The sequence below is a fragment of the Micropterus dolomieu genome, linkage group LG13 (assembly GCF_021292245.1).
Source record: "Micropterus dolomieu isolate WLL.071019.BEF.003 ecotype Adirondacks linkage group LG13, ASM2129224v1, whole genome shotgun sequence".
Taxonomy (NCBI): Eukaryota; Metazoa; Chordata; class Actinopteri; order Centrarchiformes; family Centrarchidae; genus Micropterus; species Micropterus dolomieu.
The window spans coordinates 3,158,321-3,174,526 of NC_060162.1; the positions used below are offsets into that span (position 1 = coordinate 3,158,321).

The 16,206-nt window shown below is 40.5% G+C and overlaps 3 protein-coding genes across 3 annotated transcripts in view; 2 read left to right on the top strand and 1 right to left on the bottom strand.

Annotated features, from left to right (window-relative positions):
• Window positions 1–2,389: 2,389 nt before the first annotated feature.
• Window positions 2,390–6,474, bottom strand: mrps24 (mitochondrial ribosomal protein S24). Its single transcript, XM_046066213.1, has 4 exons — window positions 6,224–6,474; window positions 5,184–5,261; window positions 3,892–4,003; window positions 2,390–2,875 (listed from the first exon to the last, which is right to left on the bottom strand). The coding sequence occupies exons 1-4, from the start codon at window positions 6,263–6,265 to the stop codon at window positions 2,592–2,594; spliced, it is 516 nt and encodes a 171-aa protein (XP_045922169.1). The 5' UTR covers window positions 6,266–6,474; the 3' UTR covers window positions 2,390–2,591.
• Window positions 6,475–6,688: 214 nt separating this feature from the next.
• On the top strand, window positions 6,689–13,344 carry nudcd3 (NudC domain containing 3). The gene is made up of 6 exons (XM_046066212.1): window positions 6,689–7,053; window positions 8,401–8,699; window positions 10,422–10,554; window positions 10,640–10,783; window positions 10,879–11,067; window positions 13,146–13,344. The coding sequence occupies exons 1-6, from the start codon at window positions 6,856–6,858 to the stop codon at window positions 13,254–13,256; spliced, it is 1,074 nt and encodes a 357-aa protein (XP_045922168.1). The 5' UTR covers window positions 6,689–6,855; the 3' UTR covers window positions 13,257–13,344.
• A 292-nt stretch (window positions 13,345–13,636) lies between these two features.
• The window catches only part of LOC123981407 (calcium/calmodulin-dependent protein kinase type II subunit beta), a 61,652-nt gene continuing 59,082 nt past the window's right edge, over window positions 13,637–16,206 (top strand). Inside the window, exon 1 of the mRNA XM_046066208.1 lies at window positions 13,637–14,683. Coding sequence (XP_045922164.1) covers window positions 14,670–14,683 — 14 coding nt within the window. The 5' untranslated portion in view covers window positions 13,637–14,669. The remainder of the gene's footprint in view (window positions 14,684–16,206) is intronic.

Genomic DNA, 16,206 nt, shown 5'->3' on the forward strand with positions numbered 1-16,206 from the left:
CATGTCAGTAACAGGATATGTCTTGTCCCTGTGTCCACTTAAAAACAATTCATATAGCATGAGACAATTTGATTCTATTAACCATAAAAACCTGGAGGACATAATACAACATCTGAAATCCTCCTCATGCTGCCTTGATATTCTGCCAAGAGGTTTTTTCTAAAATGTTTCTAAATGCATGGCCTCAGATTTACTACAAATTGTCAACATGTCTCTCGGGTTTTTCCCCACAGGCCCTGAAAACTGCAGTCATTAAGCCACAGAGCAATCTAGACAGGTCACTAATGAGCAATTATAGGCCCATATCAAATCTCCCATTTTTAAGTAAAGTCATTGAAAAGGCTGTTTTTCAACAGCTTGGTGCTTTCTTGGCACTAAATAACTGTTTTGATGTCTTCTAGTCAGGGTTTTGACCACACCACAGCACTGAGACAGCTCTTGTTAAGGTCTTCAATGACATTTAAACACTGACAGTGGCAGAATTTCAGTCTTAGTATTATTGGATCTCAGTGCTGCATTCGACACGGTCGACCACAACATATTACTGGACAGACTTGAAAACTGGGTTGGACTTTCTGGCACAGTACTAAACTGGTTTGAATCCTATTCAAATGACAGAGACTACTTTGTGTCTATAGGTAATCACACATCTGAGCTAACAAAAATGACATGTGGAGTTCCCCAAGGCTCCATTCTGGGACCTCTTTTGTTTAACATTTACATGCTTCCACTGGCTCAGATTATGAAAAACAACAAAATATGTTACCATAATTATGCAGATGACACACTGATTTACATAACCATTTCACCAGGGGACTATGTTCCCATACAGGCGCTGAGTAACTGTATTGAGCAGGTCAACGATTGGATGTGCCAGAATTTTCTTCAATTAAACAAGGATAAAACTGAACTTATTGTTTTTGGAGCCAGGGAGGAACGATTGAAAGTCAGTGCTCGACTTCAATCTGTAATGTTACGAACCACAAATCAATCCAGAAATCTTGGTGTAGTCATGGACTCAGACCTTAATTTGAGGAGCCACATTAAGACAATTACAAAGTCAGCCTACTATCACCTGAACAATATATCAAGGATTAAAGGACTTAGGTCTCAGCAAGACCTGGAAAAGCTTATCCATGCATTTATCTTCAGTCGACTCGACTACTGTAACGGTGTCTTTACAGGCTCCCTAAGAAATCCATCAGACAGCTGCAGCTGATTCAGAACACTGCTGCTCGAGTCCTCACTAAGACCAAAAAGGTGGATCACATCACTCCAGTTCTGAGGTCTTTACATTGGCTTCCTGTATGTCAAAGAATTGATTTCAAAATCCTGCTGTTAGTTTATAAAGCACTAAATGGTTTAGGGCCAAAATACATTTCTGATCTTCTGCTTCCGTATATCTGGAACAAACTCCCAGATAACTGCAGGTCTGCTGAAACTATCAGTTCTTTTTTAAATTAAGACTGAAGACTTTTCTTTTTACTGATAATTTACACTGCACTGTAACTTTTACTGTCCTGTTTTCTTTTTGTTTTTAGCTTTTTATTATTTTCCATTTAACTCTTTTAACCCTGATTGTAACACTGTAACTTTTATTATATTTTATGTTTTATGTAAAGCACTTTGATTTACCTTGTTGTTAAACTGTGCTATACAAATAAACTTGCCTTACCTTACCTTACACTAGTCTCTCAGAGCCAGATCAAATAAATGATCCATAATTGATTTATTATTATAGTAATATTCATATTGGTTGAAATAAAGAATTAGCCGCATATTTTCCATCTTTGCTGAAAAAGAGTTTTGTGTGAAAGGATTTAAAGGCCTGTCCCAGATACAGGCACAGCGAGTTCAGTGATTGAAGCAAATAAATGCTGGGGCTATTGACCGAGTTTTTACTGTATATAAAACATGACATAATGTCAGATTGAGTTTTCACTGTAACTATTGAGCTACTGGGGCGCTTTGATTAGCCTCGACTTCAGTGCATTTAAAAACACGTTGACTGGACTACTGTGCAGATGCTTTACACACTAATGCAATAACTGCAGCACATGTCATCTTCTGCAAAGAGTCATGTTAACAGGTCAGAAGTAACAAGGAAACCTCAGGAAGTGTTTCAGTCTGGCAGACTGACGATAACGCTCGTCCAGCCTGAGGAGGATCTAGGTGCGGGCATTGCTATGTACCAGGCACTGGTTCATTTCCATGATGATTTAGATCAGACCTATTTAAACCTCCTTCATTAAACTGAATTACCTGATTTACTGAATTGAATTTTTAGATTTCTTTAAAATGATTACACAAACTTTAACCTTTCCACTGACCTAAAAACCAAAAAGACGGACATCTTCAAATCAGAGTCGGTTGAAACCACACACACACACACAATAGTATTATTTTTAATTTTGAGAGTTCATTTCACAAACGCACTGCGACTGAAAACATTTGAATCCATTTTGTGAACATTTAAAACAGAAGACGGCATCACTGTGACCTGAAGTCAGTGTTTCATACAAGAACAAAAATCCAAATTGTGGTATCCTTTCTCTAGACGGAACATTCAGCATCAGCGCCGCACATTTCCATCAGAGGTACTTGTACACAGCTTTGTCCTGCAGGGTCTGAATCTCTAACTTGACCGGGCATTTATAGAAGTGCGACAGCAACGACTCTGAATAGCCTATTAAAAAGTAAAACTTCTGCGGTGGTAATTTCTGCAACATTAAAGCACACACTACGAGCATGTTGCCGCGCCTTTTGATCACAATCTCATTGGCCAGGCAGCTGTGGAAGGTCCCGAACATGAAGCGCCTTATGAACACGTCCTCTATGGTGCGTTCAGCTGCTCCCTCTTCTCCTTTGAGGTTACCTGGCAGAAACAGGAAGCAGAGAGTAGTCCAGAGACGTACAGTACTATCAGCCTCTAACGTTGACGTTCTCATCCAAGGTGAATTCAAGGATTCATAAAGTTACTGAATGTCAATCTTTACACTTAACTGTTTTAAGTGCATGAGTACGTGCTCACTGATCCGTGCACCTTGAGTACTGAGAGTACCCGGAAGGTGCACTCATAAGCTGCACGATCATTAAAGTAGAAGTGCGTTTGTTTTGATTCAGTCGAACTCATGTGAGCAAACAAGCCGGCGTATCCACTACTAGTAAAAAGTTTTAGAATATCCCTATTTTTGTAGTTTGTATGTAAATGTAAGTAGCTCAAGTCCAGTGGAAAAACCTTAAATTAACTTTTACTTTTAAAAATAAAAGTAAGCAGCAAACTGCCCAAGTTAAAAATGTTTACGTCACCAAAACAGACATTTTCAGATATAAAATTAACAATTAAAGAGTTTTATCAATTATTTCACTGTAGGATCAACCGATGACCAGCTGCTCTGTCTTCCTTCATTAATAATATATAAAATATATATAATATTGTACAAATAAAGTTTCTGAGGGTGCATTACGAGGCTGTTCCAAGGTGTTTAGTGTAGAAATGTGTTTCAAGGCTTCATTCAAGACAAAGTTTAGGTCAGCAAAACTGAGAAATAATGTAAATTTCATAGATTTTTAATGCATCAAGTAATGAGTTAACAACTTCAAGTTATTCTGCAGCAGTGGAAGCAAATGAAGCCTTAAAAGTTGATGCAAAAACACACTTTTTAGTGAGCGGCCAAACGACGAGAATGATTCGCCCGGTTACACAACCTTTAAAAATAAGAAGCTGTGATCAAAATGTTGGGATCGTCATTTCCAGTAAGTGCGCCACATCTGTAATCTATTTCCGACAACAACACCCTGTTACAAACCTCAGAAAGTCGGGGTGAAATATGTAACGCGGGGCGTATCGAAGCTGCCGAGTTGTGCTTTAACGCGCTCGGTCACACTCACTGGTATGCTGCGACAGCCATCCTTTGCGGTGGCCAATGTGATGAGGTGGAAGTGCTTCCTCGTAGGTCAAAGGTCTGTCTCCTTTCCCCACTCGAGCACGAGCTGCCCGATTCTGGAAAATTAAAAAGAGAGAAAGAAAGAATGAACGTCAAGAAATAATTATCTTTGAGGTCTTTGTTTAAAAAGTCTCTCGTAAAGAAAACTGATAAGTAGACAATGAGCCTAACTTCGAAAGCAGGAGTGCTCACTCGTGTTTAAATCTGCCCTCGTGCAAAAAACCCAAACTTCAGTCTTTACTTGCTTTAATCCAAATCAGGAGAGGGCGGAGACTTTTCACTTCTAACATACAGCTTCAAAACACAAACACATTTGGAAAATAGGGCTGAACAATTTAGAAAAAAATACTGACTCAAATTGCGATATTGGAGGGAATTATTATATTTACGTCATTTTCTCATCCAAAAACATAAATGGTTATGGTGAGATTGTTGAGAAGATCTGCACCAAACAAAGATGTTTTCTTAAGTAATAATAATAATAATAATAATAATAATAATAATAATAATAATATTAAGTGTGTAGAATATGATTCGTAGGCAGGGACATCTCAGCAGCACGACAATATTTAATTTAAAATGGTATTTTGACACAACAAATGTTGCACCTCATGCGATTTGAACATCGCAGTAGGCTACACTGCGATTTCTATAAGACTTCGATAAATTGTTCATCCCTAGTGGCCGCCAAATTAAACATTTTAATTGTGTTAAGGCAAGACAGATTAATTAATTTAGTGTTTATTCTGATTTTTCCAGTACTGTATACTATTTTTGTAAAGTGATTTATGGATTTCATTGTTGATATTGACGGTCTGGAGTTTGGACCTTTGCCCGCTGCTCCTGAATTTATTTTGACTTGAAATCCAAGCTGGGCACAGTTATATGCATGACACATTATAAAAAAATGTCATTCATTCCTCCCAAATATTCTGTAACTCTGGGAGATACCAACTTGAATTATCAAACTCAGTCTGATAAAGCTTCCTATTTTCGCCTGAGCTAAACTTGAGAATGTATTTTTGCACAGGATGAGGCGCTTGGATTTTATCCCCCCTCCCAATCTCTGGCACTGAAAACACAGCAGGACAGGACCTGTTTCAATGTTCATACGGGCGTGTGACTTTTCAGACAGCCTATCCTTTTAAGTTACTTTATACAGCAGTCTTAAGAGGAAACACATTACAACAGCCAGATGGTTCACTGTGATGACTGTGTCTGGAGCGCAGTATTTACCTTGCAGCACGCTGCAGTGACGTGGAGGGCTCTGCTTCCAGAGGAGCTGCACAACGAGCCGGACCAAACCAAGGCTTTCTGCAGAGAGAACACCGTGAGGTTATTACGACTAGTGCTGAGGACAGAGGGCTTTAACATAAATAATTGCAAAGGCAATTATTTTTAAAAACAAAATGACATCACCATCAACAAAAACTGATTAATAATCTTCGTAGAAATTATGACAGGGCTGTTGCTGTATTGGATAACTGGATACTCTTCTGAGCAATTGGTGTAAAGTTATGTCCAGAGTCCAATTAACCCACTAAGGTGCAAAATGAGATGTGGGCCCATATTTAATACCTACTGTATCACTGTGTATAACTTTGTGGGTGATTAAGCACATGTTTATTTAGTAAAATGCACTATGTGTGCACAATGTAACTTCAAACATTTAACAGAGAACCCCTCTACAATTTGGCTTTGTCTTATTTACAAATTCAATATATTAAATTTCCACAAACTAATTACCACATTTGTTCATCTCAAGTCTTCTTGAGGTCAAACTGGTGGTCCACCCTTATTTACGCCAATGTCAATACTGTACATTTAACACACCATATGTTGTCATTTGTGTCATTTTGTGGTGTTAAAGAGTGACACAAGTATAAATAAATAAATGCAGATAAAAATATTTAAATACATAAAAAAGTAAAGATAAAAACATTTTGGTAATGAAAAACACTTTCTGAATTTTTACATGTTTTTATTTATACTTCATAAAATCCATATTGTCCCAAAATCAGAGATACAGAAAGTGTTAGTTAGTTATCAAAGTAACTGCTCAGAAATTCAATATGTGTGACACAGCTGATAAAAGAAGTATTGATCTGTTAGATGGTGTTGAAAAGGAGACACTCTTAACGTTAATAACGTGACACTGTAGCTACCGGTAGGATAAACTGTTTTCTTCTAAACAGACACGCTGTCAAACTCAGAAAACAAAGTTATATACCATTGTACGACGAGTTTATCTGACGTTAATATATAAATTTACTCACCAGCAGCCTCACGCTGCCTGTGCTGCTCAAGGACGCCGCCATGTTGTTATGAATAACACACTGCTGGGAGCTTAAATTATTCCTTTTTAATCCAGAATCGTTAAAATTTTAATTTATAATCAAAACCGTAACACTGCAATGATTTTAACTCGAGTCAAAATGTTAAATAATGTTATTTCTCCGGGAAATTGAACGCGTGCTCCGGTACTGTTTATGCGACACTCCGGCATCTGTTTCCACCGGACGACCGTTAACCTGGACTAACCGGATGCAATAAAATAAAATAGTTGATAGAAATGGTATCTTAGAATATATTGATTTGAATAAGTATTAGTGCTGTTTAAATATACATAACTCATTATTGTATCTTTGTAATCATGTGTTTGTTTATTTGCGCCCGTTAATTTTGTGCAATCTTCCGCATTCGTCTTATTGTGCTCTTATTTTGAAAAACGTGGGACCGGACGCTTTATTATTGTTCTGGAAGGAGGAACACAGGCGTGAAGAATTGTTCCCCATCGAGCCCCACTTATTTACAACTTTATATCTGTTGACAGAGGCTGTTTGTGCAGGCTCGCGGGTTGTCGGCTGCTTCAAAGGTCGGTGAACACGGAGAAACGTTAGAGGCCGCGATGGCGTCGCCGCTGGAGATGACGGAGATGTACGACAACGCGCTGCTGGGCATCCTGCAGCACGTTGGGAACATTCAGGACTTTCTGCAGGTCTATTTTGGGTTTTTGTACCGCAAGACGGACTTTTATCGCCTGCTGTCAAGTCCCAACGACAAGATGGGCTTCCCCCCCGGTGTGGCGGAGAAGATGGTGCTGAAGGTGAAGTCTGTCAACATGTTTATTTATTTTCAATAACATGGCAACGCGGTAAAAAAGCGACTTCTTAAGTTAAGTTACAGTCTGTGCACCTGTACTGATATTGTTTGCCAGTAAACATAAAAATCTTACTAAGGCTACCGGCTTATTAGACACGTTTTTGTGGTCGTTTAACACTCAAAGTTTATTGTGATATTTACAAATAGATAGATAGAGAGGTGTTTCTATTATTCTGTCCACCCCGGTTACAACAATAAGGTTGGACACTCTCTGTATAACAGGAAAACTCCCAAATGGCTGCACAGTTGAATCAACAAAATCTGCAAAACATTTTCCGTTATTTGTTTTTCAATGTTTTGTGTGTGATCGTTGTGTGAAAAGAGAAATAGCTTCACTTAATGCATTTGCAGGCTTGGAAGTGATATACCTGAAACCAGTGCCAGTGATTCTGAAGGCACATTTATTGTAACACAAGCAGCGATGAAGGATGTCTAACTTCCCTTATTTCTGTTCAAAGGAGCGAGAGGATACAGGAGACTATCCTGCGAGTCTTTTCTCAGACAGCGCAGCCTTTTATAGGAAATCAACTGATCGGACTGCAGGTTTACACCGGGACAAATTACAGATTCAACTCTCATGTAATCTCACGACCACATTTAGATTTTATTTTTATGAATGTCCCTCTGCATCAGGCAGAAAGTTTGAAGTGGGATGCATTTATATTACGTCCACTTTCCCTAAAACATCTTTCACTTGGAAAATTACATAATGAATTTAACAAACAGAATAAAAACAACGCTGATGTGCTGTCAGCGTCGGAGAAGTAACTCGTGATTTGACGGATCTGTTCACAATACAAAAACAAGATAAACATGTAGAGAAATTTCACATTCACTGCAAGGCAGACCGAGCCGTTAACACCTGCAGACTGACAGCCGGTCCGGCTGTGCCGCCGTCATCAGGAACTGAATGGGAACGGACAACTCACGTCTTTTAAAATGTTTCCTCGCTTCTTCAGTCCTCGTACCTTTTCCTCGCATTTGTTGCACCTGTAACCACACCCAAAAGTGACGTCCAAGGTCCTAGAGTACACATGTACATCACTGCAGCAAGGTGACAAGTGAAACTACTGGAGGTCAGCAAAAACAAGAGTTTCAGTGTGAAGTTACTCTATATGTGCTCCTCCAGGTGAGGTCAGATCCTGTGCTACAGTGAGCAGAGAGTCAATAACTGAACAGCAGCAGATAATCTGTTAAGTTCCTGCTCTCTCTGGGGAAAAAAAGGACATGAGTTTTAGTAAAATTCCTGCCTTGATCTGGGATAATCTGTTTTTTTTTTCTCTCTCTTCAGACATTTAAGCTGTTTGAGAAGGTGGCAGATCACGACAGAGAGAGACAGCTGAGCGAGCTGCAAAAGAGAGAGGAGAGTCGGTGCGTTCCGCCGGCAGTCCAGGAGCTGGAGATCGCCGCCGAGCCTCCAGAGGGGGCAGAAGAGCGAAGCACAGAGGCGGCACAGACTGCGAGCTCTCCCTCGGAGGCGACCATCAGCCCTCAGCTCGACAGCAGCAGTAGTGGCGGCGGCGGCGGCGGCCCAGGCCAGTCAGCTCAGGGAGGCCAGGCAGCTGCAGCCGGCACAAGCTCAGCAGAAAAGTGAGTTTTATTGTCTATTGAAAATGACGTTACATATTAGTACAATCTTGATGTATTAGCTCCACACAGGTGAGCGTAGAGATGGGACATGAGTGTGAATAACAGCACTAATAGTAACTAGGATTTGGGATAGTATAGGGTTCAGCGACATCTCCTTAAATCAATAACACCATTAATTCTCACGTTTACCTCCAGTAACGATTAATAAACAATGTCAAGCAACAATGTTGAAAGATTCTCCAGTTTCAGCTTCTCAGTCGTGATGATTTGCTGGTTTTCTTTGTCTTATGTGATTTTTAAACTGAACATCTTTGGGATTCGGACTGTTGGTTTGACAAAACTTAATGAATGTACGTAAATTGTCGTGGGCATTTTTAACCATTTTCCATGATTTTATGGACTAAACCATTAATCGAGAAAAATATTGGCGGATTAAACGATAATGAAAAGAAGCCTTTAGACACTGGACAAACCACACATTAAGATTGTTTCCATCAACTTCTGCAGATGTTTTTAGTCTCTGACGTAGGGCCGGGCAATATAACAATAGTAATGATTATTGCCATATAATGTTCCTCAATAACAAATGTTCAATAAATCTTTGATTTAATTTATTTGAACCATGAATGAATTGGCACTTAATTTTTCTATTAAGATATTTATAGTATTTTGTTGAGCAAAAGGAACTAAAAATAGACTTTATTTAAATTTATTCATGCATATTTGCTGAAAAAAGATTTTATTATAATTGTTTTGCATGTTCTTCCTCAGATTTGTTAATTGATCCACTGTTTGACATCAAGTGTTTGTTCTGACCATAAAGAAAAGTTTAAAACCAGAATTAACCATCTGGTTTCTTCAACTTTCACTCAGGAGCAAAAATCAGCCTTTAAAACATAAAACAAATAACAGATTGACATTTATCCTGATAATTATTGATGCCGAATGATATGAAATATTTTATTGTGACAACTCTTTTGGCAATATCGCCCAGCACTACGCTGACAGTCAGGAAGGAGCATAAACCTGTCGAGTGAGTAAAAACACCGCACAACACGCTGAACCACAGGTCAGTAAACACTGGAGCTGTGGAGGTAGACTACCCCGCCAATCCCGCAAGAACGCCAACGTGTACTTGTACCAAAACAAACCTGGACGACAACCAGCAACTTGTTCTCTTTATATGCAGCGACATTTGTGCTGAAAAGGCAAAAAATCAGGGGGGAAAAGCGCAAAGTTTGTGTCTGTTAGAGAGCTTGAGAGTAGATTTATTGTCCAGCCCTAAAACTGTCTAATTAGATAATAGTTTCTTTGATATTTTACTTAAGTTCCTGTAATCTGTTCTAAGCGAGGCGTGAAACATTTGACACATCGTGGGTATGTTATTCTGGAGAAATCCAGTACCTGAAAAAAAAAAAAACTTGATACAGAGCAAACGACGAAACGGCAAGCAACGTTGCTAATATTAGCTAAGTTGTGGGTTAGCAAATTGTGGCTACAGTTGCTGCAGTAAGGCTAACATGAAGCTAACATGCAGAGTGGATGAGACGGTAGCAGCACAGCAGCTCCAGACAGCGATACTCACAACTCTCCTGCTGCTACAGCCTTAACATCACAGCAACAGCACATCTTGGGGAACTAGAATGTAAGCTGGATGTTTGCAGGCGAGTCCATCATCTGTACATAATGTTGGCGCCTGGCTGTGTGCGTGTTGTGTTTCAGGGATCAGGGCAAGAATCAGTCCGACCCCGACTGTTACAACGGGGCGGTGAGGGAAAACTACAGCTGGTCTCAGGACTACACTGACGTGGAGATTCGCGTGTTTGTGCCCAAGACGGTTGTTAAAGGCCGACAGGTAAACTCAGTCCACTCCCATCACCTGACATCTTGGGAGCTCTGTTCTCATGTCAGCTGTGTCTCATGCTTGTTGTGGTCCTCAGGTCAGAGTTAGTCTGCAGGCCAGCAGCATTCAAGTGTGTGTGAGGGAGGGAGCCGAAGAGAAAACACTGATGGAGGGAGAATTCACTCATAAGATCAACACGGAAAACTCTCTGTGGAGTCTGGAGCCTGGAAGCTGTGTGGTCGTGAGTGCACAAATATGATTTTCTCCATATGAATAACTTTTAAATCAACGCCTTTTTTTTTTTTTTTTTTTTAACTCGCTGCGTTTGACTTCCAGCTGTCGCTCAGTAAGGCCTCGGAGGTTTGGTGGAACGCGGTGCTGAAAGGAGAACAGGAGATTGACATAAACCAAATTAACCGCGAGCGCTCCATGGCAACAGTTGACGAGGAGGAGCACGCCGTCCTGGACAGACTCACCTTCGACTACCATCAGAAGCTGCAGGGCAAACCACAGAGTCATGAAATGGTGAGGATCCAAATCGGCTCATAACACTACGAGGAACCAGGTTACTCAAGTAAACCAACAACAACAGCCGACCTTAGTTTGGAAACATGGATCTGTTATTTTAACTGCTTTGTCTTAGTAAGGATGCATCGTTCTGTCATCTGATCTGTACTTTCATGCAGCTGCTCAGCATATTACTTTTCTGCTGTCTTTCAAAATGCCCGATGTGTTCTTGTAAAAAGCTTCAGTTTAGTTTTAATTAGTTGTTAAAGCATGTTTGCTAGTGTAGGTTAGTTTTTATTTTAGGGAAGTGCTTAGTTTTAGTTTAGTATGTATTAGTTTCAGTGTTAAGTTTTAGACCCTGTCCACACTACTGCGTTTTCGACCTTTTGCTACGTTTGCACTTCCCGTCCAGACTGAAACGGCGAAAACAAAGACCGAAAACGCTGCCGACCCCGTTTTCGTTTTAAAATTCCGGGTAGCGTTTTAGTTTAGACGGGCAAAAACGGAAGACTTTAGAAACGATGACGCAGACGCTCACACGCTTCAAGGCAGGATTATCTGTGATTGACAACTCGTTACCATGGCGACCTGTCAATCAGGCTAGAGTGACTCGTACCCTTATTGGGAGTCGGCTGTTCACTTTCCCTGATGAGTACATTTAGTTTTAAGCCTGTTGTTCGCTAGACAAAATTTATCAACCCCGTTAAAATGACAGTTAACCTGAATTACAGATGCACCTAGCTAAGCAAGCTAGCTAGCGCCACACACGGCCGTTAGCTCAACCGTCACGTCCATATATGGTCACGTCTGGTGGCGCTGGTTGTAAAAACTCAAGATGGCGGCGCCCTATCAGCCAAACTCGAGGCTTCAAAACGGCAGTCCACAAACCAACGTGTGACGTCACGATGACTTCGACCACTTCTTATATACAGTCAATGCTTTTGTACCATGCAAACAACACTTATAGCAGACACTTGTACTGTGCATGCCGCCGTATTTACTTTGCAACGACTCCCAGTCTGTTTTCCGCTACCACACTCCCGTGTTACGTTCCCTAACAGTCCCAGCTCGTTATTGGTCCATGAAAAAAGTATGTGGTGCGATTCTTCGTCTGCATAACTTTATTCTTTCGCCAAATCTTCTGTAACTAGAGATTAGACCATTTGCTTCATGTTTACACCGGCACGTGCATGCCATGTGTACCTGAACTGGATGTGCGTTTTAATATAGATGGAGATCAACTCTGATACGCAGCTGAAACGCTGCTGTGGACGGAGATCGTATTCGTTTTAGGACTCTGTTTTTAAACAAAAAAAGGAGTAGTGTAGATGTGGCCTAAGTCTTTGGGACCTTGCCACTTTCACAGCCATGATGCCAGGCAAGGGGCGTGGACTAAAAACTGGCATAGCTAAGAAATTGGAAAACAGACTGAAGACTTTACAATTTTAATTTATTTTGGTAAGATTTGCTAACAGACGGATTTAGTTAGTTTAGTTTTTTTGTAAAGCCTCGTTTTTATTCTATTCCAGTTAACGAAAATGTTTTTGTTATTTAACAATAATAACCTTGCTGGTTACGCACATACACGGCCAAGAAGCTGTCAAAACCTACATGGGGAATTCAAGTTTCACTTTCACTTTAATCCTCCGTCCTGATTGGGGAAACCAGGTTCCTCCTTTAAGTGACATTGAAGACATCAGCTGACTGTCTCCTGGTTAGTCATTCAGACAGTGGTGACTTTAAATAAATGTTCCACACACTTCATTCAGATGTGACAGGACATTAACGTGATGCAAACGCTTGTGCAATATCCCAAAGTGAGCTAAAAAGGAATGATATCATCAAGGTTTTCTCGCAGGCTGCATGCAGGAGGTGGAGGATTTAAAACTTGACTTAAGGAAATTTATCAATCCACTGATATATTTTTTTTATAATTTAACATTTGATAGCAAATTCTGCAGCCTGTTTTAATTTATGTTGCATGATTTGCACTGGTGGTCAATTACAGCAAGTGGACTCACGCCTAGATGGCACTGTTGTCTTTACAAGCATGAACGGTACCTGTTTAACTCGTCTTCCTCCGGGTCTCTCCACAGAAGGTGCACGACATGCTGAAGAAGGGCTGGGATGCTGAAGGGTCTCCGTTCAAAGGGCAGCAGTTCGACCCCTCCTTGTTTGACATCCCGCCCAGCGCGGTGCAGTTCTGAGCCACATCTTAAAAAAACTCTGCCAAAAATGAACTGAATCCTTGTTTACTTACAGAACTGGTTACAGTAAATTCAGCTTTTACCTGCCGGTCTGTTGTGTTGGAAGTTTGTCTTTAACTGTAAGAGCAGAATTATTTTGTGGGAATCCAGATTGTGACGAGGATGAGTCATAATATCAAACATTTCTTTGATGTTTTGGCAGTTTAAAATCTGATAAATATGTGTTGTTAACTCTTATGCTCTTAATTTAATAACTCTGCAGTGCCTCTATGTCTGTTTGTCCTACTGAGTGATTCTGTTATTATTTTTATTTTTCATTCTCGCACCAATGCCCCTAAAATGTTGAACATTTAGTCGTCTCTCAGTAACCAGGTTTCCATCGAAATGTAGCGCAAATTTTAACCAAATATCCCACAAATAGGCAAAAGGAGATGCAAATGAATGTGTTTCCATCCACTATGCGACCATTAGGTGTTTGTTCACTGACACAAACAGCTGGTGCGTAACTAAACCCGGGAGCTCAGCGAGCAATTCTCATTCATGCGAGTTCCATTTCCTTTAATACGTCGATGTCTCAAACGGTGGAAAACACGATGGACGTCAGACATTTCTGTTAGTTTCATGTGTTAATGTGAGGAAGGTTCCAGCCTCCTCATCGCTCCACACAGCTCTGGTGTTTCCAGCTCTTAACTGGAAGTTTAAGTCATCATCTACTAACTAAGTCTGTTTCCATTGCAGCTTTGCCTTTATCAATACACCAACTCTTCAGCCTAAGCAAAATGAAAATGCACATAAAAACAGGTGGATGGAAACACACTTGTTGTTACTGGGTGAATCGGTCACCTTCAAACTGACGACCTCGGCAAAGAGAAGTCTTCTTCGTCTGCTCTTCAAGGTTTTTGCAGCTTCGGACTCCTCCTTTGGTCGTCCAAGGCCACGAACTTGTGCTCTTGGGTTCTTCTTTTGTCATCTATCATAATAAAACTTAGCAGATGGACAATATAACAACATCAAAAAGGACAGTCTGAGCTTCATCTGCCTCACAAACCAAAAAAAAACACTCAGTTGTTAAATAAATAAAAGAAATATCAAACATTAAAGTTCATTCTTGACCATGGAAGTAAAAGTTTGAGATAATGAACTCCTTCCGCTTAATGCCAGCAGTGGGCGAAGTACCCAGATCTTTTACTTAAGTAAAATTATTATTTATCCCTGAGTGGAAATTTCTTTTTGTTTTCTCCCTCTGCATTTAACCCGTGCTAATTGGGAGCAGAAGGAAGCAGTTATGCAGCGCTTGGGAGTCAGTTCAGGGTGTTTCTCGGAGGCACCTTCGGCAATGTTCTGTGCAGGATTCAAAGGACTACAGGCTGGAATTGAACCTGGACTGCTGGATTTTAGCCTTGTACACGGTGCATGTGCTCTTGCAGGTGAGCTAACCAGCACCCATGTGTTCAGTGCATTGATATTGCAGCCGGAGAAGGTGGAGATCATTTTAATTTCTTTATACGCTGCTGGGTTGTGTTTTGTAAAAATTCTTGAGAGCAGGTAAACTCTTACTGCAGAGGAAGATCTCAGGATGTCTCGCACAGCATTGTTTATTGAAGCCCAGCCGGGTAGACTGGCAGCATGAATACAGAGTTAACCTCAGCACCAAAACCAAATCTGAAGGATGCTTCCTGTATGGGGATTTTTATCCCTCCGGGTTATACAAAAATTCACGTGTGAAGATTCTTCTGGATGTTGGTTCAAAACAAGATGGTTATCTATGTTAACCTAAAGTCATGTGTCATTCAAGTTGCATGCAACCCTTTCTTAAGAGTCTGAAACAAAATAAATAAATAAATAAATGTCAGCCTTGGGTTATTTAGGAAATAGATCATGAAGGCAGCTGTGTCAGACAGTCAACCCGACAAAGTCTCACTTTGGAGAGTCAGGATGTCAACTTTAGCTCAAACGCAAACATGACCCTTACCCTTAATGGAGAAAAAGTAACTAAGGTGTCAGATAAATACAGTAAAAAGTTTGAGTAGTTAAGTGGCATAAAAAGTGTCTCAAGAGAATAGTTTAATAATTATAAAAGAATTTATAATTAATGGCTTCTATAATGTTAATAAATCATGTCTCACTGAACTTTGTTGTTGCCAAAGGAACTTTTCACAACCTGACAACAACCCAAAAGTTGTTACTTTACACAACACAAATCGTCACAACACGACTGCAAATCTTCACAACACTACAGCAAATCATCACAACTCGAATGCATATCGTCACAACACGACTGCAAATCGTCACAACACGAATGCATATCGTCACAACACGACTGCAAATCGTCACAACACGACTGCAAATCGTCACAACACGACTGCAAATCGTCACAACTCGAATGCATATCGTCACAACACAACTGCAAATCGTCACAACACCACAGCATATCGTCACAACACGACTGCAAATCGTCACAACACCACAGCAGATCGTCACAATACGAATGCATTTCGTCACAACACGACTGCAAATCGTCACAACACCACAGGAAATCGTCACAACACGACTGCAAATCGTCACAACACGACTGCAAATCGTCACAACACCACTGCAAATCGTCACAACACGACTGCAAATCGTCACAACACGACTGCAAATCGTCACAACACGACTGCAAATCGTCACAACACCACAGCAAATCGTCACAACACCACAGCAAATCGTCACAACACCACAGGAAATCGTCACAACACCACAGCAAATCGTCACAACACCACAGCAAATCGTCACAACACGACTGCAAATCGTCACAACACGACAGCAAATCGTCACAACACGACTGCAAATCGTCACAACACGACAGCAAATCGTCACAACACCACAGCAAATCGTCACAACACGACTGCAAATCGTCACAACACGACTGCAAATCGTCACAACACGACAGCAAATCGTCACAACACCA